The sequence below is a fragment of the Eupeodes corollae genome, chromosome 1 (assembly GCF_945859685.1).
Source record: "Eupeodes corollae chromosome 1, idEupCoro1.1, whole genome shotgun sequence".
Classification (NCBI taxonomy): Eukaryota; Metazoa; Arthropoda; class Insecta; order Diptera; family Syrphidae; genus Eupeodes; species Eupeodes corollae.
Window position 1 is genome coordinate 292,611,402 of NC_079147.1, and position 25,989 is coordinate 292,637,390.

Below are 25,989 nucleotides of genomic sequence, written 5' to 3' on the forward strand. Positions count from 1 at the left end.
AGCACTTAAGGAAGCAATCACTCAGGAAGTTGCAGCCATTACACCACAAATGACTCGACGAGCAATAGAAAACTTCCGGGAAAGGCTTCGTAAATGTATTAATAATAAAGGACAATATTTAATATTTAACAGATATAATGTTTAAAACTAAGTGGCTACGATAATTTTGCAAAAACCGGGTTTTGTGTTTCGTGTAAAAAGCCTATTAGGAAGACAACGAAAATTAGTTTTATCACTGCAGCTTTCGTTTTTGTACCACTAGGTCTCTGAAGTAACATACTTCTCCTGTGATTCTTTTGACAAATAGACTCTTTCGATTGTCTGTCAAAACGCAGGAACATTTCATGTTATACTAGAAGACGTTTCAGCTGTCAAAATAAATGTGTGTATATATTTTGGAATAGCTCTTAGGAGGACACTTCTTATTTTATCCCAAATTCTCCTACGAAAAATGGATTCACAAGCGACAAACAGAATGAAAAAGATAAATCAGAATGAAACGAAGCAGAAGTGTACTACCGCAATAATAAAGCGATGATGGTAAGGATATATAGTCTTAGGTACATATACATACTTAGATGTGTATACTATGTAGTCATCATGGTAAAGTGTGAGGGGAGGTTTTAAGGGTTTAAGGGCTGTTTGTGGAAAAAAAGATTGAAAAAGGATGTAAAGCAAAAGAGGAACTATAAAATTGAAAACAAAATAAACGATCGTCGGAGATAAAGCAATGCCAAAAGCCCGAACCCGAACCATACCGTCCCGTCAGCGGAGCCCTGCCAAGCCGGTGCGATACGGATGTTCATTCCAAAATAAAGACGCGGTTTTCCATTTTCACATCCTTCCTCACAGCTCACAGGAGTAAAAACCATAACCAAAATGCAAAATTCTTCTACTCTATATACATCAGCTCATCAGCCCCACCTAGTCTACCCTATCACACTATGCATTGCCATTGCCATCATCATCATCAACATCATCATCATCATCACATCACCATTGGAATGAATAGTTTACCACATGAAGGAACGTCAACCATCTCTCCGCTGGAACTCGCATAGCACCAGGCGCTCAGGGAACATCACAGAGAAGCCGGATCAGGACTAAAAGTATAATATACTGAAAACCACATGGTTTCCCACAATTTAACACGTTCCCATATTCCCACCGTCGTCGGTCGCTCGGTCGCTCGTCGTCCTCATCATGAAGGCATCACATTCACATCGCAGTCGCAGCCAGTCAAGTCTGAAGACTGAAGTCACAAGGATAAGCACAAAAGCATTGGTAAAGGACATTAAACATTAACTTTCAACTCCCTGCAAAGAAGAATATGCTACTAACTTTTGCAGGGCCTCAATGAAGGCAAGGTACATAATAAGAAATAGGGTTGGAGTTGGCTTTTTTAAGGGACTAGGTAAGGGATGGTGGAGTGTTACTCTATTGCCAGAAAGTGAATTGAAATTGGTTGACTCTATGGATGCTCTATGGAATGGTTGCAGGTTGGATTTTCGGTGGGCATGCCGCATGGGTGTGGTATATGGAAGCGCAAGGCAAGGCAAGGCAAAGCAAGGATGTGATGCAACCACATCCAGGATATGCAATCACCTGGAAAATGTTTCGTTAGTTTTTTAGTAGAAAGAGAGGAAATTTATGAATTGCATTCGTGTGGCTTTGCCAGTGATTACATCCTGTAATGTTATGAGCGGAATCCTCATGCTATATCCCAAGAATAATATCTGGATCAGGATCCAGGTATATGTTGGAAGAGGGCGACACACCAGACACGAAATACTCGTACGAAAGAGAAGAGGAAAAAACATCGAGAGATGAGACCGAGCGAGAGTGTTAGCGAGGAAAATTTATAGATTGCATTTGCAAAGCTGCTCCTGGTTCTAATGCCAGAGCCATGAGGAAAATGAGTGCCTAGGGGAAGCTCCTCTGGTCCTGGAGCTTCTTCTATGAAACTAATGCTTCTGCTACTAGGTCTTGAGTTCTTTTTTTTTCGTTCTATTTTTTATTTTCATCTTCAAATTCATTTTGGTGCCTCATTTGTGGAATTGGTTAACAGAGTGGTTCGTTTCGTTTCGTTCGTTGTTAGGTTGTGTTCTGGTGGCGTATGGCGGATGCCTTAACGGCACGGCGGCGGTAGCAGCGGTGGGGTTAAGGAATTTAATGGATTTTGATATTGTGTAGCCATTTTAGCTTAAACGAGATGCTCGTGGGAGGCATTTAGAGAGGTATATTTATGAGAGGAAATCGCTTAATTCAAGAAAATATAGTAGGCAGTTCTGAGAAGCAATTTAAGATGTAAAAGCAATAAGATGTGGATGAGAATGGTTATATTTAGGTATGTTTATACATATATACCTACCTCTAACCCCTATAGACAGTTTTTTTTCAAAAGCAGTGGTTTAATTAAAATTGTGAGTTTGATCTTCTATTGTTGACGGTTTGACATTTAAGTAGGTTGATAGCTTCCTTACAAAATAAAAGTTAAAGGCCGACATGTTCATACTTATAGGGTGCTCATTAGTAATACAATAAAATTCAAGCAACCATTGTAATGTAAAGTTTATTGTTATTTCAAATTATCATCACAAAATTTCACAATAAGGTTGCGAGTAGAGGTAGAGGAAGCCTACGATATTAGAGTTTTTGTGATTGTGCTACATTTTTTGGGGATACATGTATGACATTTGGGCTATCAAATTACATATCTTATGAGCCATGGAGTTTCAATATTTAACTACTTTCATTCCATGCGCAAATATCCCCCCGGACTTTCCTTTGACTCATTTTTGCTTTTTGCATAATGTCTTTCAAAATCAAATGGGGTGGCGCAACAGTCCGTTGTGAACCAGAGCCTAGTGACTTACAACTCTCAACCATTCCTGTGTGCGAGTAATGTTGTCAGCATAATGTCTTTAATCTTTAAAATTAACACGTGTTATTAGAGGACATAGCTTTAAATTGGCAACACTATTATAACTGGCGGCCATTTTGTCAGCTGTCAAAAGAAAAACAGTTTTTCGTTTGATTTGGCATTTCAACATTAAGAGAATGTCGCCGGAACAGGTATGAAACTGACTTTTCGGTATGCTTTATTGGGTTGGAGAAATAATTGGTCCACACTCCTTTCTAAACGGCCAGAAGGCGCTATAGAAACATGATGACTAATCTTTTCGTTCGTCAATTAAACATCCATGATGAGCAAGGGCTATGGTTTCAAGTGACACAACTCTAGCCACAATTTATTTATTGAGGAAACGTTTGATAACGCAGCATAGTCTCGCGGTACGGACCCGTAAATGGGCTCCAAGGGCAACTTTTACCGCTTTCATATTCATTTCATTTTTGACTATTTACCAAAGATATTTACAATTTTGATTTTAATTTTAATTAACACATTAACTTTTTATCCACGAGCAATTGGAATCGAAATAGTTTGATATGGTTCAAATTCTGGTAAATTTTATGAAGGAGCGTTAACTGTAATTCCAAAAAATATCATAGTACCCGTGGCGTGTTGGTTGGTTGCTGAGTAGAACTGTCATGCCAGAGGTCTTGGGTTGAAGAGTAATACTTGTCACGAAAACTGCTTTCTCTAAACTACCCGTTTGGATTCACTGCTGGAACACAATGGTGTCGGAGCCGGAGTCGGAGTCGTTACTGGAATAGCTGCCATAATATTAAAAGTAGAAATAGTTGACCAACTTTTAACTTTGACGTACGACACTTTTGACTTCTATCATTTTTGGCACATCAAATTTGATTTCGTGGTTTGTGTTTGTGCATTAAATTAATATTTTTCATTGCGGTTGTTTGAATAATAAAAAAAAAGTTAAATTAAATCATATAAAAGTTAAATTAAATACAAAATGGATGAATCGAAAAAAATTATCCAAGCGGTCAGTGAAAGGGACGTCCTTTGGAATTTGGAAAACAAACACTACAAAAACAATAAAATCAAAGCAAAGGAATGGGAAGCAATTGGCCAACAGTTGAATATGCCAAGTGTGTTTTGTGTAATGTTGTTTGTTAACTTCCCATAGGAAGTTATTGTAATGGGTCCGATTTGTCAAATTGAAAATTTTGACATTTCTCGACGTTTCAAGGTCCCTAGAGTTGAAATAAAAGATTTTTAGAAAGATGTCTGTGCGTGCGTGTGTACGTACGTTTGTACGTCCGTACGTCCGTACGTTCGCGACGTTTTTTTCGTCGTCCATAGCTCAAGAACCAGAAGAGATATCGATTTCAAATAAATTTTGTTATACAGATAACAAGGCAGAAAGATGCAGAAAGGGCTCTCAACAAAATTGCGTGGGTGGTTTTTTTACCATAGCAGTTTGAAAAAAATGTCATAACCCTAAATATCTTACGAACCAAAAACGCTAGAGACTTGAATTAAATTTTATATAACATATTGTAACGTTATACCAATCAAGTTTATTTTTTGAAAAAAATCCAATTAACTGTTTTTTTTTTATAAATCAAAAAAAAAACTGAAAAAAATTGTCATCTCGAAAATTTTACGAATACAAAATGATTTTATCTTCAAAACAATTTTGTGCAAAGAAAAATAATTTTAACATCTGGAAAAATTTTGAAAAAAAATCGAATTATTCAAAGTTGGTAAAAATTGAATTTCGACTCAAATATCTTTTCAAAACTTTGAAATATTGGCTTCCAACTAATTTTAGCTTATAAAAAAATATTGTTTTCAACATTCGGAAAAATGTTGAGAAAAATCGAATACAGTTTTTTTTACAAAAAATAAAAACCTAAACAAAAAAATTAATAAAGGGTGGTAAAATTGATTTTGGACTTCAACATCTTTTAAAAACTTTGAGATATTGACTTTAAACTACTTTTACCTTTTAAAAAATATTGTTGTCAACAAAAAATAGTACGACAATTTAAAAAAAAAATGATTTTCTGTTCTTGATATCTCTCAAATTAATTTCATTCATCCAGTTTGTTAACATTTAAATTGGTAAAAAAAATGTGTCCACTAAAAATCTATTTAACAAAACTAGATTTTCAAACTAAACTATTTTATTATGTAAAGAATATTGTTGGTAAATTTAAAATTTGTAAAAATAATTCAACTAACAACTTTTAAAACCAACACCAAAAATTACAAACTTTTAAGCAAGACAAATAGACAGACGGGATGGGATGTGCGGTTCACTTTTTTCCTTTTACCAATAACGTAGAAAAGGGACACAATTTCGATGAGCCTCCTTATATGAATAGCGTCAATTATTGTACCTCGTAGGTCAAAGTTTCATTAAAATCACTTTATGATTTTGTTATGTATAAAAGGCCAAAATGGTGGAAAGTAGAATCATTTTGTTTTTCGTTTCAAAATTCATTAACTGTCAATGACTCATATATTTTTAAAATAATTACAATTTTTTACGTATTGTCACAAAAGTTATCAGAATTTACAGATTATTATTATATTTAAATATGTGTGTATATTTTGTGTACCATTTATTTAAGTAAACGAAGAAAGGAATAAATTTTTTAAATTTTAATAACCTTTTAAGAAAAACCTCAAAGCAATAATATAACCAAAAAAACATGTATGGCATCACTGGAACAAAAACAAAATAGTAATAAAGTGTCAAAATGAATCATTATGGGAAAAATTCAAACTTTGACAGTTAAAAATATGAAATAAACTTGTTCATCGGCCACAAATTAATAATGCTTACTAAAGCAAATCTATCGAAAAAGACAATCAGCGTGTGGCAAAAAAAACTTCACGATCTATTACCTACTTTTTATTCATTCTATGAATGATTATAATTATTTGTTAGATGATTTTTTCAACCCCAATCCTAGTAATTCTAACTTTTATAATGTTTTTACAAGTAGTTCTTTTTGCCACAACAAAATATTTATTGTACACCAAAATGTCAGAAGTTTAAGGGCTAATTTTGCGGAATTTGTTACACATGTTGAATCTTTTGTATGCATTCCAGATGTTGTTTTTGTGTCTGAAATTTGGATATATAGTTTTGAACAAGGTGATTATTTTTTGCCTGGCTTTAATTTTGTGGCCAATACTAATGAAAATTACGCTTCAGGTGGTGTTGGTTGCTTTGTGAAAGATGATCACAAAATAATTGACTTTACTTGTGTAGTTTTTGAATCTGCAGATGTTTTAAGGGTTTCCATAGAAGTTAATCGTGATATTTATGTGTTCTTATGCGTCTATAGACTACATTCATTTAATATTTCGTTGTTTGTTAATGAATTTTCTGGTCTCTTAGAAAAGGAAAACTCAAAAAATTTAATTATTTTAGGGGACTTTAATCTTAATATTTTGGAAAATAATGAAGTCGTTTCGAGTTATTTGGCCTTATTGGCATCGCATGGTCTAGTGTCCTTTATCAATGAGCCCACAAGGTGTGAATCAGGTAGCTGCTTAGATCATATTTATGGGCGCTTTAATAATATCAACATTTATGACTGCGAAAGTAGTGTGCTTAATTTAATGATCACTGATCACTCTATGACAGCCCTTTTACTAAATAATGCTTTAACTAAAAGTTGTAGGGACTCCCAAGCTTCTAATAATTTTACGAAAATAGATTTTTACATGCTTAAAAATGCTCTCTTGTATGAGCTTTGGGAAAACGTTTTTTCTTGTGATGATACTTCATCGTCTTACTCTATCTTTATTAATACGCTTACGAATCACATTCTTAGTTGCTCCCTGTTGTTACAATCAAAAAATTCGGTTAAAAAACTTAAACCTTGGATTTCAAATTATTTAATCAATAAAGTTAGAGGTAAAAATAAGTTAGGAATAAGGTGCTATAAGTACCCTAACAATTTAACTCTTAAAAGAAAATATAAGAAACTTTGTTCCGAACTTAAAAAAGAAATTCCAATTTGCCGGGATAATTATTATCGTTGCCAATTCAACTCTGCAAAAGGTAATCTTAAAGACGAATGGAAAATCGTTAACACCATTTTAAATAAACCTTCTGTTTCAAAAAAACCTAAAAGTATTTCCATCAATGGTTGCGATGTAACGGACAAGCTCGCTATTGCTAATGCTTTAAATAGTTTTTTTTCTAATATTGCCAGCAGTTTGCAACCATGCCCCTCTCATCCTAATTGTACTCTTTGTGTGCCTGTATGCAGATGTGTTGAACCATTGCAAATTAACAGTTTTGTTTTTGAGCCCATAACTCCTTTTGAAATACTTAAGGCTATTGGTAGTTTAAAAAATTCTCATTCTTGCGGAGCTGATGGTATATCTAATATAATTCTTAAGAATATTCGGTTTCATGTGGTAGACGTCTTAGCTTATATCTTTAACCGATGCATTTTTGCTGGGGTTTTTCCAACTGACCTTAAATGTGCTGATGTCGTACCACTTTTTAAAAAAGGTTCTGCTCGTGATATAAGCAATTATAGGCCTATTTCTCTTCTTTCAGTTTTCAGCAAAATTTTTGAGAAACTTGTTAAGTCTAGAATATTAAATTATCTAGCTAAAACAAAGTTTTTTAATTCTTTCCAATTTGGGTTTCGAAAAGAAAAATCGACAGAAGATGCACTCTTACAATTTTGTGATCAAATAATGTCAAATCTTGACAAGAAAAAATATACAGCTGGTTTATTTATCGATATTACCAAAGCCTTTGATATGGTTAACCACAACTACCTGCTGAGAAAATTGGAAAAGGCCGGCTTTCGTGGCTTTATGCTCAACTTTTTTAGGTCATATCTTGGGAATAGGTCGCAGAGGGACGAGATTAGGAGTGAAATTAAGTTCCTTAACTTAGGTGTACCGCAAGGTTCTGTTTTGGGACCGATTTTGTTTCTGATTTACATCAATTCACTCTTTGCACTTGATTATCGGGGTATACCAACTGCATTTGCAGATGATGTTGGTTTTTCATATGGCTCTAACAGTAGATTGAATCTGTTTTCCGATATAAACTATGATCTTGAGTTATTGAGAATTTGGTTTGCGGAACATAATTTGGTTATGAGTTCAAAAACTAAAATAATGCTTTGAAGTAAACGCATATTTTCATGCTCCAGAATGTCAAAAATATAAGCTACCGAGTTGGAAATGTGTGCATGGTAATTGTTCTCTTACTTATTTTGACAATATAAGCTGTAGCTCTAAGTGCTTTTTGATCGAAAAAGTTGAGGAATTTAAATATTTAAGGCTCACTATTGATTCCAGAATGAATTTTTTAAATCATACGAATAATTTGAGACAGTATCTTCGATGCACACTTAGACACTTCTATTATTTGCGTAGTATCGTTTCAACCGATCTTTTAAAAACAATTTATTATGGAATTTTTCAGTCCAAGCTGCAATATGGAATTGCTTGTTGGGGTGGTGCATACCTAAACAAAATTCAACCCTTGTTAGTCTTGCAAAAATACGTCTTAAGAAAAATTTGTCGCAAGGTGAGTAGACAACCGAGTTTCCCTTTATTTTGTGACCTAAAAATTCTACCTGTGCGCCATTTGTATTGTTTTAAGGTGCTTAAAACTTTCTTTATGAAGTCTGGTTATCGAAATTTTCGATTAATATCTAGTCACGGTTTGCGTGGAAACTCTTTGAACATGTACACGGTACCTTTTTTTCGAACTACTGCATTTCGTAACTTTTATTCTGTTTTCTCTTTTCGTTTATTTAACAAGCTTCCTCATTCTATAAGAGCAATTTCATCACTTGGTTTGTTTATAAAACATTTGAAAATTTGGCTTTTTGGTTTCAATTATTCAAATTTTGAGTCATTCATTTCTGGCACTCTGGTTTAAATGAGTTTTTTTGTATATATTGTTTAAATATTTTTTATTTTTTTTTTGTTCCTTCTTGCATCTTTTCTTTGCATTTTAAAAATATTTAGTCTAATAATAATGAATTTATTGATTGATTTTTGAAGTATGTAACTTGGTTAAATTTCATATTTTTTTCTTTTCTTTTCTTAATTTACTAGCTATTTTTTAATCATTGTAATTTTTTACAGAGGGTCAACCCACCCATTAATTCATTTTCAATTTTTGTATTGCTTTTTTTTTTGATGTGGCATTCAACACTATTTAATATACCTTGTATATTCGATACAGAATGTCACCATTTTTCTTATTTATATGATTTATTACATTTTATATATATATATTATTATTTTGTTATTATGAATTTATAAGAAATAAAAAATTATATCTATCTATCTATCTATCTACTATGAAAATAAAATAGAGCGAAATAAAAGTATTTGAAATTTGTCTTTAAAAATAAAACTATGTATTTTAAAAGGTTTACTCTTTATTGTTTTTCTTTATATTAAAATATTATCACAATGTTTTCCTAACTTTCTGAGTAGCAAAACAACTTAGAAGTGCATCGAAATTCAATTTCCTTGCGAAAGGTGCTTCAGTGCATAGTGTAGAAGTTCCGGAAACCCGAGCTTGTGATGAGCACGAACGATGAAAATTTTTTGTTCTAGCAAGGACGCTTAATGAACGTTTGCCACTAGCTACGGTTACAGGTGTGGTAGAAAACACACAGAGAGCAACAAAATTTTGGGGAAAATTGTCTCCAAGTTCTGGGAATAAATACAATTGAGCAAACTCAATTGCGAAAGTTCTGCTTTAAAATTGGCTTCATAAATGTGTTTCAGATGAACTATTTCTTCTTTCAACTCTTGAGACACATGCGAGTTATACTTTTGGATGAACCTTGTAGCGGAATTTTTAATCTCAATTTCGTCCATTGTTGAAAACTGCCATACAAATGAAATCCGACTAGAATATCCAGTCCAGTTATAATTGAATCAACTATGACGTAAAAGGTGTTATGCCATCATAGAAAAGGCAGGCCTCGAACCATCCAGCAAAAGATATGAAAAATAACAAATTTCTTCCAAAGAAAACCCACGGCATCATCCAGGGAAGTATAATTTGAACTTAGGGTACTCATTGACCCATCAATTATCAGACCCCGAACACTGCAGGCCAGATTGCGTTGTTTTCAAATAGCAAAAGAGCCATTTATTTTTGAAAAAATGTGAAAGCTCATTTGGCTTTTACAAAAACTCATATCAATTGGAGACCCCAAAATGGGAAACGGTCTTATTTTCTGACGAACTTAAGTTCAATATGCACGGATCGAGTGAAAAGCAACATGTCAGATGCCAAGAGGTGAGAGGCTAAATCCAAAATACACTAAAAGGATGGTCAAACATAGAGGTGGTTCAATTTTAGTCTTGGGCTGCTTCTTTGGCCAAGGATCCGGGCCAATTCGGCTAGTGGAGGGCATAATGAGGTCTGAAGACTATGTAGACATCCTATGTAACACCATGCTGCCCATTGGGAAATGAACGTTTCACAACGACAATGATCTCAAACACAAGTCGAAGTTGGCAACAAAGTGGATTGCAGAAAAAATGATTGAAGAACCTGTGGGAAATTGTGAAGAGAAGAATTGGGAGCAACATTCTTAAGCACAAAAGTGACCTATTTGTTGGAATTCAGAAGCAGTGGAATAACATTCAATAAACTGTTATTAATAACGTTTATCCGAAGAGTGTTAATTTTTTTCCAACAATTAAAAAGAGTTTAAGAAAATAAAGAAAGAATTGTGCTGTTTGAATTTCTAAACAATTTTTTTTTTTAAGAAAAATGTTGGAGGTTCTATTTGCAAATGTTTTGCACAGTACTGTATATCGCTAAGGACATTGCACCAAATAAAAGACATAATGACGCATTCAAATTTTTGAATATATTTTGAAACGCCATTTACATCTCTTCGACCATCAGCAGTTAAATTAATATCACTTAAGGCTTCTAATGATGTAGTAAGATTTTTGAGATGATTTGCAAATGGTTTCATTGCCTTAATTCAAGCTGACCATCTGGTATCGAGAAGTTGGACACTCGTTGACTCGACTCCACACTAAAAATTAAAAAACGTTTGCGTGGGATTTTCCAGTCTCCCGAAACCGAATCAAAAATTTCGTTGCCAGCAAGGAAGAATACAAGAAAAGAAACTTGATAAAAACAGAAACCGAAATAAATATTTGAGTTGTGTTAAGTTGCCGGACCAATTATTTTGAATTTGAAAATTTTTAAAATAAAATAAATTTGAAATGTACGTCAAAAGAAAAGCGAAACAATTAATTATAACTTTCTTTCAATAGTTCTCGAGTTGCCAAATTTTTGATCATATATTAACAAAAATGTACGCCAATAATAATCAGGGGCCGAAATCGGCAAACTTGTGACTGATAGATTGGTAGATAACATGGAAAGAGGGTCCCGATTGCGAAAGAATGAATGATTTTAAATTTCCGGGTCCCTAAAAATAAGTGGGAATAGGTATGTTGATGATGAATAAAGAGTATATTGGAAAAAAACACTCTCCTCATTGCTTTTAATTTTACGTGCCCCTAGAAAATCCCGTGGGTTTTCCACTCCTTCCCCCTCTCTACGGGGCTGATTGTACGTTGCTATGGAATCACATTAAAAATATGCGTTAACTCGATATTAAATTCTGCACTGTCAATGTTGGAGCAAAGTCATTGCGATAACCAACTGTCCCGAAAACGACTCATCGTGTCCCAATAGCATTGACTCACACATAACACGGTCATAAAATAGAATCCCAAAAATATGTGTCAACGTATGTAAGCTTCAATGTGCTAGTCAACGCGTTGACAGCATTTTTCGATGACGATCAGAAGACTTGACACCCTTGGCACACATTTTCATGTCAGAAAGTCAGCCGGTTGAGCGTTTACGTTAACCGTCTTTAACTTTAAAGGCTTTTTACACCAAGTCCAAACCTCGGTTTTCGCGAATTTATCGGTTTTGGCCGAAAACCTACATCGAAAATTCAAGTTTTCCCATACACTTTTGATAAACCACAAACTTTCGTAAACCACAAGTTTTATATAAAATCTCTCAAAAACTAGTAGCAATTCAAAGTTTAACTAAACAAACAAACCTTTCGAACCATTCAGCGCTCAAAATTATGTAAACAAAACAGCTGATGATTGCTGTCAAAACAAATATTTCATTTCGCAAGATATAAATTTGGTCGTGGTAAGTAATATTATTTATACAGTTTCCTTACAAAATAAGAAGTATTGCTTTCTGTTTTTTATTTACAGAATATGGAAGAAAACTCGACGCTTTCGCTTACTACTTAAAGAAAGACTTTTTGGTAACTCCGTTCAATCACAAGGGTTTGGTAGATATGAGAAAGGTGATAAGTTCATTTGTATAGAAGAATAAGTATGAAAGAAATTCTCTGGTGGAGGGTAAGTCGCAGCGGGCTAGGAAAATTTGCGCCAAAACATTCCAAAATGTGGGAATCGTTGTTCCAGTGGGCTATCGCCCTTTGATGGACAGTAATGCCAACATCAAGAAGATCCTCAGTGCTTTGGACAAGCGAGGCGAGCCCTCAAAAGGAAGAAACCAAAGAGATGGTCATGGAGAAAATGCAGCCCATCATAACAGCTACAGTGATCGCTCTGGATGAGTGTGATTTTGGTACGAATCTGGAACTAGGAATTGACCTTTTCTGCTCCGCCCTTAAGGACCTACACGAAATCGTTCAGATTCTTCTCAACTCCTCCTATAAGTTGCTCGGACAGCCCCAAAATATATGGCCATTCTGAAGGCACATTTGGCCAGCAGAAGCAATAGTCATAAGCAGCGTTGCCGATGTGGCACGATCGTGCCTTTTTGACACGGAAATTTTCTAGTGGCACAGTGACACGAAAAATTTAAATATGGCACGTTTTATTATGTCAATCTTTTTATATAAATTTAAACTCATAGTGTAAACGCAGTGTCAATATCTATTAAAAGAACAGTGTATCAAGAACGATACTTAATTTTTTAGAAACTTATAATATTCCCATATCAAACTTAATTGGTAAAAAAGGGGGAGTTCAATATTTGCTCAAGCAGTTGAACTTCACATTCGTTTCAAATATGTATTTCAAATGCGTGCTCTACTCTTCCGAAAAAGATTATGTTAATTCTTCAAAAAACAAATATGATATTTGATATGAAACCGAAAACTGTAAGCCAATAGATGATATTTTTTTGGGATTGGAATGCGCAGAAGAGGTTTGAAATTTGAGAGAATAACGAAAAATTGAATGTTTTAAAAGATTGTCAAATATTCTATAAAAAACTTTCGCAAGAATTTGAAAAAAAACTAATTAAATGTTAATGCGTTTAAAAAATAATTCAAACATAAAAAGTATTTTGCCACACTTTAATATTTTGATATCAGAATTTTCTTATCTATTATAGTGCGAGAAAGATGTTATAAGAAAAATTTTCGGGCTAGCGTTTTTCTTGAAGATTCAAACACGTTTAGGCTTAAGTTGTATAAATTAAAAAATATAATTGATGAAGCAACGTTCATTACTATTTCCAAATTTATGTTTTGCCTCACGGAAGTGCATCAGCAAAATGAGTGTTTTTAAGGCTAAATATTATTAAAACAAACATCGAAAACAAATTGTCATACAAAACAATTAATGCTATAATGTCATATAATGAAATTATTAGGCCTAATAATTGTCAAAATTTTAACCTTCAGCTAATTTATTTATTTAAATTATTATAACAAAGCTTTATTACGTATTTATATTTTTATATTATTTATACATATTTTTAATAATAATACCTCATGCACGAATAGAGGAAGTGATTTTTTTAAATAGTAACAGTATTCAATTTATATTTATTTTTAAAGAACAACTTCAGTTTTATTTTCGTATGGCACGAAAATTTCATAAATGGCACGTTTTTTCAAAAAACGTGGCACGAAAATTTATTTTTTGGCGGCAACGCTGGTCATAAGCTCAGTATTTTGAATTGAATTTGTTGTGAAAGAAGAAGAAAATGTTTTGAATAAAATTAACTTTTATTGTAACAGTTTTGTTTCTTGTTGGTTCTGTGATATATTTTCTAGACAATTAGCTTCTCCTTAGTGAATTGTTTGGACCGGTTGAAGTGATCAAAGTGGATAGCTGCAGCCAAGTGAGCTTGTAGCTCTTGTTGGTTCATGTCGTGAGCCCATTCCAACAGTCCCCAGAACTTCAGTTGAAACTCTTCTTTGAGACGAGCTAGTGTTACGGCCTCGTCTGCGCTGATATGCTGCCCAGGAAAAGATTATCGACTTTAAATCAATTTGAATTGGTTAGAACTCATTTTATTTTCACAAATAATTTGAGAAGAACAAAACTTTTCACTCCAAATGTTTTCATCAATAAAAAATTTTACAGCCGTTGTTAAGCAAATTTAAATGTCAAATGAAAACTTGTAAATGTTCGGTGTGAACGATTTTCGAGTTTTCCGGTTTCGGATTTGGTGTTTAAAAGCTATTAAATTATTTACCAATTGCTTTAATGAAAAGAGATACCAAACGCTCCTAATAAACTTAAATATCACAACTATTTCATTAGAAATGTATTTTTATTTTCCTGAATGCATTCATCACCTCCCATAAAAACAACACTACTTTGAATACACTTTCCTATAAAAACTCACATGTCAGTTCTCCCATAATTGCTGCATTCACTGTCAAATTTTCTCTTTTCGGTGTTAATTGACATCTTGCACTTTTCGCAGAAAGGCGACAAAAGTTTCTTTCTGTTCATTTGAAAAGAAGAAAATTTTAAAAATTTGTAATCCATTTTTGTAATTGAAATTTTGTACCAAAATTCGCCTTAAAAAACATTGATAAAGATTTTTTGAACAAAATGGAAGCAGTTCCAAGGCTTCACATGCTATGGTTTGCTTTAAAAACAAGTCCCGAAGGAACGTCATTTGCAAATTTAAAAAAGGTAATTTTCTTCATGTTTTTTTTCCATTAAATTACTTATTTTTCGCAAAAAAAACAAAATTTGTCATGTCAATTATCAGTTTTTCTGTAGATGGCATTGATTAAATTAGGAAATTAATGTTTTATTATTGTTTACCACAAAGCAAGACAAAAAAGAAAATGACTCATCCATTATATTTTTCGTTTCGTCGTTTTCATTGTTTTATTGGTTTTTTTTAATTGCAGTACATTGCCGAGTGCTATCAGGAGGATCCAGAAGCCTACTCGAAGGATGTCCACGCCCTGGAAGTTCTGCGGAACTCCTCGATGCGACCGGCAAAGGATATGCAAGGATGCGCCACACTCAAGCGCTACTACTGTCAACTGCATTCGCTGGCAAATCGATTTCCACAAATTTCCGAACGTGCTGTCTTCACATTCACCTGGAAGGATCTCTACCAGAGTAATGTCAGCGAGGTGACAAATCTTCGTTTTGAAATGGCAGCGGTTCTGTTCAACATCGCCTCGTCGCACACCCAAGTTGGGGCGTCGGTGTCGCGCGGCGATGTCGATGGCATGAAACTCGCCTGCACACATTTCCAATGCGCCGCGTGGGCATTCGGCGAGTTGAGGGAAAAGTACTCCGGTGTTAATGGAAATGGCGACTTCATGACACCCGAGTTGTTGGTCTTTATGCAGCAAGTGTCGTTCGCCCAGGCTCAGGAGTGCATTCTGGAGAAATCACTCATCGACAACAGGAAGCCGAATATTGTGGCCAAAGTGACTGCACAAATTGTGACTTACTATGGTGCGGCTTTGGCTGCTCTATTCACGGGAGGGGATGATGGCCCCATCGGTCAGGTCATCGACAGCAGTGTCTACAAGCTCTGGAGGAAGTATGTCAAGTTCAAGATCGCCTATTTGACTTGTATTCTATTCCTGTATCAAGGACAGCAGGCTGAAGAGCAACAGAAGATGGGAGAGAGGTTGACATTGTATCAGGTAAGATTTTCCTACTCATTTTCATTTATCCAGATTTCATATAGCTCGGTAAAACTATCTTCTCAGGCCGCTTGGGAAAAGCTAGAAGAAGCTCGTAAGGAAAGCAAAGGTCTTCCAGATCAAAAGGAAATAGTGGAATCACTCACTTTCACGGCAGACGTGGTCGAAGGCAAACGTAAGAACGCCAAAAACGAAAACGAGTTCATATACCACGAACCGGTTCCTGAACTTACCGACATCACCGCAGTCCAGGGAGCGAATCTTGTAAACGGCATCGGTTTCAGTATTACAGATCCCGATATTGCTGGTGAGGATATTTTCGGACGCTTGGTCCCGATGAAAGCCCACGAGGCAAGCTCCATGTACAGCGAAGAAAAGGCCAAGATCCTGCGAGAAATCGGAGCCAAAATTGAAAAGTCCGACCTTGAGTTGGCCTCGTACATGAGTTCCCTGACCTTGGATAATTTGAATATCAGCGAGGAGAAGGCAAATAAGATCCCTCAGGGAATTGTCGATCGTTGTGCCTCACTGAGTGCCAACAAAGCCGCCATTCCGGATCTCATTGCATCGATGTCGCATCTGGCTGAGATTTGTGCCGAGGTGGAGACCAATTTAAATGAGATGAAATCCATCCTCAGCGAAGAGGAGTTAAATGAGAAGCAATTCGCACAGAGCTCTGGAGTGCAACGACCAAACGGACATCTGACCGAGTTGACAAGGGAGTTCCAAAAGTACTCGGAGGCGCATCAGAAGGCCGGCGAAAGCAACGACACTCTGCGAAAGGCCATGGAACTGCATGTGAACAACTTAAAGATTCTGTCGAAGCCTCTGCAGGAGATCCAATCGAGTGTGCCCAAGTTGACGGGAGAATTCAACTCCTCCGAGGTGTTCAAGGACCTGAAACTCATTCTCAACAAAGTCAATGAAATGAAAGCCCAACGTGCTCAATTCCATGCCGATCTCCGAATTGCAGTGAACAACGATGACATCACCACGAAGGTTATTGCCCACGGCAGTGATGAAGGCCTCCAGACGCTCTTCGCAAAAGAACTCAAGAAGCACGATAAACAAATGGAATTGATCGAAGCGAATCTCAATGCTCAGACAAATATTCTTTCAGCTCTTACAGAATCCTATGCAAAGGCTGCGCCGGTTTTGAAGACCCTCTCTGATGTGAAGCACAAGAAGGACAACTTCTTCTCCTCGCTGGCTGCTTCCTATGATGTTTATGAGGATTTGCTGGGCAAAAGTGCCAAGGGACTGGAATTCTATAAAAAGCTTTCGGGTAATGTCCAGAAATTGCTGGCCCGAGTTCGGGCTGCAAAGGATGTGCAAGACGAAGATCGCCAGCAGAGGATGAAGAGTAGTGCTGCGGCTGTGGCACCTCCGTCTTCTTATAATGTGCCTTTAGCGACGAACTCTGTCAAATCCAGCAACACTCCAAAGTTGAAGGACTATCTGAAGGGAAAGGCGGCAACGGGTGGTGGTAGTGATGCGAGTGCACCGTATATTCCATCGATTCGCCCGAATCCCTTGGGTTCAGAAAATCCAACTGCTGCAACCTGTGGAACAGCTCCTCCTGCTGCAAACCAGTCTTATCCATCTCAGGCAGTCGGTCCAAATGAACCTCCACCGCCGTATAGCGTGAATCAGTATTACGACCCGACGGGCTTTAGCAACCCAATTTACCACAACACCCCAGCTCCGCCTTATGAGGCAAATGTTTACTATCAGCAGGGCTATGCTATGAACTCGTCGGCAAGTGAACCCATGGACACAACACCTGCTCAGAGTAACTATGCTTATCAGTTACCAGGACAACAACAGGCTCCACAAGGAGCTCCATATTCGCAGTATCCAACGCAGGCAGCTTCGCAGAATGTGGCTTCAACAGCAGCTCCTGCACAGCATCAGTATCCAATTTCACAAAATTTGCCATCGGTAGGAGCTGCAGTAGCGGCTGCCCCCACTGGACTACCACCATCTTATCAGACATACCAACAGCAGAGTGTTGCTTCAGCTGGGAGTACTCCGTCGACAGTAACGTCACAATCGTTTCAGACCTACCAGCAGCAACAGCAGCAAAGTGCTCCAGTTGTTTCACAGTCATCTTACCAGCAACAAGCTCAACCTATGCCATCTGTCCCTAACAATCCTCATCTTTACTCACCTTACTCACAGCAGCAACCTGCATCCATCCCACAGAACTCCGCAGCCCCGTATCAGTACCAACCCCAAGTTGATCCTCCAGCTGCTGCTACTGCTGCTGCTCCTTCCCAGCCTTCGCAGTACTACCAAAACACTTCATTCCCCGCTCAGTACAACCCAGAACAAACATTCCAAGATCCGGCATATGGCTCCGAGACACAGCAACAGCAGCAACAACAGCAACAACAGCAACAGCAGCAACAACAGCAACAACAGCAACAACAGCAACAACAGCAACAACAGCAACAACAGCAACAACAGCAACAACAGCAACAGCAGCAACAACAACAGCAACAGCAATATCCTCCGCAACCAGTGCCGGTCCTCCAGGGAACCACTCAGGTGGTCTACAGTGCAATGGCGGTGTCCCAAGCTAGCAGTACTGGACATTCGTACTCGACTCATCCTGGTTACAGCTTCAACGCCAGGTCCGGATCCTACGAGTATGGAAGTGGCTACCAAGTTGTCCCATCGACAGGATTCTATGGGCAATATACAAGCGCGGTAGGACAGACAGGACAGGTCAACAGTTTTACCACAGATTCGGGCGGCACAAGCAAAATAAGTGCCCAGGATCAAGATGTAAGTGTTGTGTCTTTTTATTTCCTGGACAACAGCAAAATTATTTCCTTTTTTTGTAGCTTGCTGTTGTATCTCACACGAAACCTCAAGAACAACCAGCATCAGGGCAAGCAGGTGCCCCTGGAACAGATCAGAACAATTCCAGCTACTACCATCTCCCGTACGGGTATCAATCCAACGATCAAGCAGCTGCAAATGCCTTTGGGTATCCGCCGGTGGATCTGAAGCACTCAACACCAATGTACACCCCATCCCAGGCAACGATTTACATGCAAAGTCGACAGGCTAATTCCACTCAAACCACAACCAGCGATGAGTACGGTGAGTATGATTTTGAAATCCTCAAGGAATCTTGTTTTAGAACTAAGTCACTTTGCAGGTCCTGGAGCTACACCCCCGCCAACGGCCTCAGTCACACCTAAACCTGCAGGCGCTGTTGCCCCAGTTGCTCCTCAACCAGGACCCAAGCCGCCAGCACTTGCTGCTCAACCCAAAAAACCATCATCGAACATCGATCTCCTCACAGACATAGATTTTTCATCTCCCATCCTACCTGCTCCATCTCTACAGCCACTGATTGCCAGCACAGTTACAAAACCGGAAAATCCGCCAGAGCAAAAGTCTCCCACTAAGCAACAAGCTGTTCTAGCTCCACAGCCAGCAGCGTCGACCGTTGCGGCTACATCATCATCCCCAATAGCTTTGGAATCTCCAATTGAACGAAAAATGAGCTGTGATAACCTCTCGATCTGCTCGGATCTAAGCTCCTTGGATCACAATCTAGATTGGGACAATTCTTCGATTCGCAGCGATGGCAGTGGAGTGAAAACCACATCACCCCCACAAGATCCATTCTCCGATCCCAAGACATTGAAATACTTCCACAAGGAAGTCGAACGCTTCGAGAAGACCATCGAGACTTTGAATGTCCAAATGCTGAATGGCAGCACTCCACTGAAGAGCAAATGGAAGGAAATACACGAATTGTTAAAGAAGGATTCACCAAAGAAGACAACAGCCATTGCAAAGCTATTCCCCGAGAAGAATCGCTCAAACGACTGCATTCCATATGATCATGCTCGAGTGGTCCTGGAGACGAGTACCGATGATTATATTAATGCTGCTTATGTTAAGGTAAGTCTATCGTCTCTAAGAATGTAACCGTAATTGTCTTGGTGCTGAATTGTGGATTTCTCTAGGACCTTGGGCCAGGATGTCCCAATTTCATCATAGCCCAGACCCCGCAGCAAAACACTCTCAATGATTTCTGGTCAATGATATGGTCACAAAAAACAAGGACTGTCGTGTGTCTACATACACCTAATGAGGTGAGATTTTTAGCTTCAGGATCTTAGCTTAGGAAGTCTTGAAAAATGTATATTTGTTTATAGCTCCTTGACCCATTCTGGCCACAAGAAATGAATTCCGAGATGCATTTCGATGATTTTTCAGTGAAAGTCATCAAAATCAATAATCTCTCCCACACAACTGAATTCAATTTGAAGCTTTCAATGAATGGAAGTGATGCAATTCTTGATCTATCCCTCTTACAAATCAAAGCTTGGACAAAGAGGTGAGAGAGACACACAAGGTCTTGTAAGGAAGTTCAATTTAAATCTAGATTTAATTTTAGTTCTCCAACACAATTGCTTGGAATTGCCCAAAATGTCTTGACTGGAAACAAACAACGTTGTGACGAATTCAAAAGTCATTCCCCCGTTATCATGAATTGTCTAACAGGATCTGAGCGCTCGGAACAAATTGCCGTGGCCATTTGTGCCATCCAAGCCACACAGACAAAACGACCTTTGTTGATAAGTAAGTTTAAACAGTGTGACACTTGATCGAAAAAAATATTAAATGCATATTTTTCCAATAGATGTCGTTGATGTTTGGTATCGCATTTGCAACCAAAGACAAAATGCTCTAAAGGATGCTGATAGTTTGGAGCTTTCAATGCAAATCGTTCTAAGTCATGCTCACGAAGTTTTAAATAAACGTAAGTTATTATTTGATATTTTCAATTGTTAAATAAAAATATTTGTTTATATTAACTTTCCCTTTTAGGGGGCATTATGACATCATACCAAATGAAAACAGCCCAAACTGTAACTGCAAAGGATAAAGAAGAAGTCAAGGATCCTCTCAATGAGTTGGATCCATTATGGAAACTCAAACAAAAATAAATCTAAATATTTATAAAAATTAACGACAACAACAAAAAGTACACACTGAGTGAACAAAACAGGCTAGACTGTTGTGGGACTGATTTAGCATTGTTTTTCTTTTTTGTCTTTTTACATAAATTATAATACAAAAAATAAAATATAATATTATAAATAATTTGTTAACTAAAAAAAATGAACACTTATTTGTTAGACGAGAACATTTTTATCATATTGACCTTTTTAATTTTTAAACGATATGAACGAACAATTTAAGATTTAGATATGGTTTTTATTTATATTATTATTATCATTGCATACTCACAATAAATAAACATATGAAAATTACTTAACTATTAAAAAAAAAAAAACAATTTATTATCATTATTATATTATATGTATTGTATTCCACTATTTATGGCAAAGTATTGAAATAAAAATTATCAAACAAATTTAAATTCATATCATTTGAGGAAATTTGTATTCAAGTAAAAAGATCGGGAATTTGTACACGTGGCAATACTTTGCCCGATATTCATGATGATCATTACCAGACATTGTCCAAGTCTACCTACCTTAGCCTTGACAAAATAAAAAAGTTTTGAGCAGTGGCGTCTTGAGGAATGGACCCGGTGGACCAGGGCCCAGTGCCCCGCAATTATTTGCCCCCCAAATCCACCAACTCAAAAAGAATGAATCTATTATACAAGAATTATATAGACAACAAAATAAGGTAAGTAGACACTTAGACAATAACAGTAAAACAAGTTTCATTTTACTCTCCGTTCCGTTGAAATTCTCCTCTTCAACATCTTAAACCTCTGGCAACATAAATCTTTAATCATAAACCTGCACAAGCTGTCAACATTATTTTTACAAATCTGTTTTCGTCCTACGTCTACACTTCTGCACACATGTTGGCTATTCATTTCACTCCATAAACAAACACAAAGTTGCGAAATGAGGAGTTGTACCATGATGAGCCGGATAGAACAATTTAGTTTCCTTTCCTCTCTGTTCAATGGAAGGAATAAAGACTATGTTCTTTGTCTCTCGCTCAACTTTACAGTGCTCATCTTGGGGTAGGTTTCATAAAAGAAAAGAAAATAGAAAAACAAAATATGTAACTCGGATTTCTCCTAACGAAACCATTTGGTCACCTAACAATGGAAATTAGATCGGCAATATGTGTGTCCCTAAGTGTTTTCAGTACACCCGAACTTTCTCATATCCACCAGTAGACTTTGCAATTCGGTATGTTAAAAATTGTGTTCCCATCGAGAGGTTCTTAAAATGTATACCTATTCAAGAGCATACATCTGAATATTTGCCAGACACAATCTTGACAATTCTGGAAAATCATGATATTTCAATAGAAGATTGTAAATGACAAAGCTATGATAATGCGTCTTATATGTCGGGAAAATATTATGGTTAGGATTAAAGGAGAAGTGTGAATTTTGTACCTTGTGCAGCACATTTTCTTAACTTAGTAGGGCTTTATCTGGCTGGTTGTGTTCAGAGTGTTTTTGGTTCCTCTAGAAATGTTTTGATGTTCAAATGGTAGACATGTGCATTCAAGAGGACACAAGCGTCCACAGAACATCGGGTGCCTAGTACCTCAACTGGAGATTGGGTTCCTACCCCAGTGGAAAGTTGTTGAGGGCAGCAAACGAGAGAGGTGGGGAGAGGTGTTTCCACTAAGGCACCTCTCCTTATCAAGACGGCAGCGGAGGAATTCCCGAGATGGAATCAACGTCTACAGTTCCAGTAAGGTTGAACTACTTAGTGAACACCTTATAGGGCTTCTTCGACTTATTCGGAGCCCAGGCCTGTAAGTGGTGGTTTTATCCGGCTCCCCATCCTTGGAGTTATACTTAGGATCTGGACCTCCAGGTTGGGGGTTGTGCGTCTGGGTGACTTCCTGGCCTCGTAAAAGCTTTCATAGTTGCGAAGCACCAACAAGCCTCGGATACGGACGGATTTACTGTTTGTTGTGGCCACTGATAGGCCAGAGTTGTCCTAGGTTAGTCACTATTCCTGCAAGAAAAATTCAAAAATATTAGGAAAAATTACAGAGAATACCTACAATGCTGACCAGGAATATAGACTGGGTAAGACCCAGATCGATAGTTCTGGTCAGAATAGCTGGAGGAATTACTTACCTAGTGACTCTGGTTTGCATCCAGTGCAATTAGTTAATTTATTTTTAGTTTTGTGTTTTTGCTAATACTTGTTTTTTTTTTTATGTTTATGTATTTACCGGCGCGGCGCACGCATCTTCTATTTCGTAATTCGAATCAATCTGACATGACAATTAGGGACGAAATAGACATATGTCATGAAAAAGAGACAGAAGTAAAGAATAGGGATAAAGAAGATGGTATGAAAGGAGGACGAAGGAATTGCAGAAGCGACGGATATATGTTTATAGGTATGAAAGGAACAACAATACCCACAATATTAAATATTTAATGAAAAGTTTAATGCGAATTGGGAAAGGTGGGGAAAATAAGAAAGGATTAGATAGGAGTGAAATTAAGCTTTAAAGCAAGGGTCCAGACGATGCTGAAAGAGTAGTTTTGTGAACATTGCGGGAAATAATAAACTATGCGGTAATTGAAGATCGTAACCGCTAAAGGAACTTGACTAGAAGTCATTTGTAGTTCAGAGTGGGTGACGAAAGCATCTATGTATTTAAATTTAAAAGTGGCATAAAACAAAAGAAGTGAAAAAAAAAACGTAAAAAAAAAAAGGAAATAGGTTCGTTGTCCGTCTAACGCGTTAAGAATTTAAATTAAATTTATCTTTCTTAAAGGTTTTTTTTGTATAAGTTTTTTGTAACGACTAATATATGTTCAGTGAAGAAAGAGAGCAGATAAATCCATAAAGAGAACAAAAAATTTAAAATAATAGCTGAGGGTGAGTGATACTTTTATATTATAATAGGAACAAATAAAAAAATCATAAATACGTAATGTAGTGAGATTGAGTTTTGGCGGCCGGCACGGTGGTTGGCTTCGGAGTGACCGACGGTCCTAGAGCAAGAAAATTTTATTCCCAAGGTGATGTGGAGGTTGTGCTGAACATAAGATTGATCCGTCGATAGACCCGGATAACCAAGTAACTTTACTAGCCAAAACCAATCTCACCCCTATATTTATATAAGTGTTAACTACATATACATATATATATATATCTCTTTGTGCGTTCTCGTTACCCTTTACGCCAATCCGGCGGGATAGGAAAAAAGGATTCGGTTCCTGGCGAATCGACTCTAGGATTTGCTTATATATATATAGATATATACGTATACCTAGCTGTCCAACAAATAACAAAGGAAAAATTAGTAACGTGACATTGAAACAACAAATATTCAAATTTATAACGACTTTATTTTGTAACTCCTTGTATCGGTATATGTGTCTAGAGTGCGTCGTTATTTTTTTGTTAGTGTCGAGTAAGCATTACGGGTAAAGTTCGTCGGGGCGGCGTAGGTTCCCCATACCCCTCCCTGTCAAAGTAGAGGCAACATTTTGCATCCCTTTAGCTACCTATAGAGAGCTCTTGGTAGGTAGGATAAAAGAGGAATTTATACAGCTGCTTCATAAAAGGAAGACGGCGTAGATTTCCGGGGAGAACAAGGGAACTTAAGTCTCCTCCATACGGAGAAAGTCCCTGTTTTTTTGTTTGTTTTTGGATTAGGTACACTAGGTACATATATACTTCTGAGGAGAAATTTTGTATTTTCCTTTGATTTTTTTTATATTTAAGTTATTTCAAATTTTCAATTTCTTTTAAATTTACCAATTTTCTAATTTTCAAATTTCGAAATTATTCTTTATATTTTTTTTATATATTCCATTTTTGTTTGTTACAAGTCTGTTTAAATAAAATGTAAGTCACGTTACAGTGTAGTCGATTTGTTGTGTTTTTTTTTTGATTTTATCAACTTTTGGTGTTCAGAACTTAAATATTATGGAGTGCTGATTACAATTTTCAGAGGTGGTGTGGTAGGGCTGGATAATGCTCTTCAGTGAACCGGGTTCTTCAACGTAATCTTCAGCTTCAAAGACTAGTAAGGGGAGTTCGAAAGTAAAGGCCAGTCGAACTCCAGGTTGGGTGGGTACGGCCATGCTGCAACAACAGCCGCAGCGTTCCCGAGGTGTGTCAGGTCCGGCGTGAATGTCGTGTTATCCGGTGATAGTGTGTCAGGTCGAGCGTGAATGTAGTGTAGTTTGGAGATGGTGTGTCTTGTGATGGTGTGTCGGTCGTAGTGTGTCGAGAGTTCTGTGTCTGGTGGCGGTGTGTAGGTTGTCCTGTGTTTGGTGTTCTTTACTTGTAGTGCTAGTTTGGAAGTCATGTTTTGGTTGTAGTGTGCAAGTCTGTACAAAATTGTTGGTTCTTTTAGCGTTACGTGTTAATGTAATGTTTTTGGGATCGTTTAAGTTTTTGTGTAATGGCATGAAATTTTAGTTTTGGAAAGAGGTGAGGTCCATCTACGAAGGTAAGATCCCCCCCTCATCCGGCGAGCTAAGCCGAGCATCGCGAGCATGCCATCGCCTTCGTAGTGGACATTCTATCCCAACTCCCGTACCCCTTATCCCATCCTAGTTCTGGCCTACCCTTATGGGCTGGTCATTGAATCCTCCGCGCTCCTATCCTATCCTAAATCCCTTCCCTTATTAATCTACCTATTGCCTCTCATATCAAATGGCGCCCAACGTATTTGCAACGTTTGTAACGTGTTTCCAACGTATTTCCAAAGTGTTTGCAACCAAAGTGGTTTTGTGTATGAATGTGATAGTATGTTTTTTTTAATCTTTTCAGTGGTTTGGGGCCCAGATCTTGGTCGGAGCATAAGACATAAACGAGATAGCTCGTAAGAAAACTCGATTATTTGCGATGCAAAGACTAAGAGATGGGAACGGAAACCATTAATAAAGATTATGCAAGATTCTGTGAACAGTATTCGCCTGTTTTCGAAGCCGTTTTCAATCGCAGCGTATGTCGTATGCAAGATAGCTTTAAGAATGCTTGCATACTTGCGACGAAGTGTTGAAGATCGGTTCGAGAGGACAGTCGGAACGAGTAAGGAATAAATATTTTTGCTAAACGGTTAAGGGAGTCCAGTATGTCTTCTTTCGGAAGGTTTTTACGTACCGAATGAATCGCGACTGGATTTCCAGAATCAATTTGA

General features: G+C 37.1%; 1 protein-coding gene and 1 long non-coding RNA gene across 2 annotated transcripts; both read left to right on the forward strand.

Annotated features, from left to right (window-relative positions):
• Window positions 1-14,696: 14,696 nt before the first annotated feature.
• On the forward strand, window positions 14,697-21,012 carry LOC129940297 (tyrosine-protein phosphatase non-receptor type 23). Its single transcript, XM_056048589.1, has 10 exons — window positions 14,697-14,854; window positions 15,079-15,834; window positions 15,901-18,624; window positions 18,684-18,945; window positions 19,004-19,758; window positions 19,824-19,952; window positions 20,016-20,197; window positions 20,258-20,442; window positions 20,504-20,623; window positions 20,692-21,012. Exons 1-10 carry the CDS (start codon window positions 14,771-14,773, stop codon window positions 20,808-20,810), a joined length of 5,316 nt encoding a protein of 1,771 aa, XP_055904564.1. The 5' UTR covers window positions 14,697-14,770; the 3' UTR covers window positions 20,811-21,012.
• Window positions 21,013-22,972: 1,960 nt separating this feature from the next.
• Window positions 22,973-24,773, forward strand: LOC129941943 (uncharacterized). Its single transcript, XR_008780951.1, has 3 exons — window positions 22,973-23,552; window positions 23,608-23,711; window positions 23,773-24,773. It is a non-coding gene; the product is annotated as an uncharacterized LOC129941943 (long non-coding RNA).
• The last annotated feature ends 1,216 nt before the right edge of the window (window positions 24,774-25,989 follow it).

Coding starts and splice junctions, on each gene's coding strand:
- LOC129940297 (XM_056048589.1), top strand. CDS start 14,771: ATGGAAGCAGTTCCAAGGCTTCACATGCTATGGTTTGCTTTAAAAACA. Junction 15,835..15,900: donor AGAGGTTGACATTGTATCAG/GTAAGATTTTCC, acceptor CTATCTTCTCAG/GCCGCTTGGGAAAAGCTAGA. Junction 18,946..19,003: donor CACAACCAGCGATGAGTACG/GTGAGTATGATT, acceptor GTCACTTTGCAG/GTCCTGGAGCTACACCCCCG.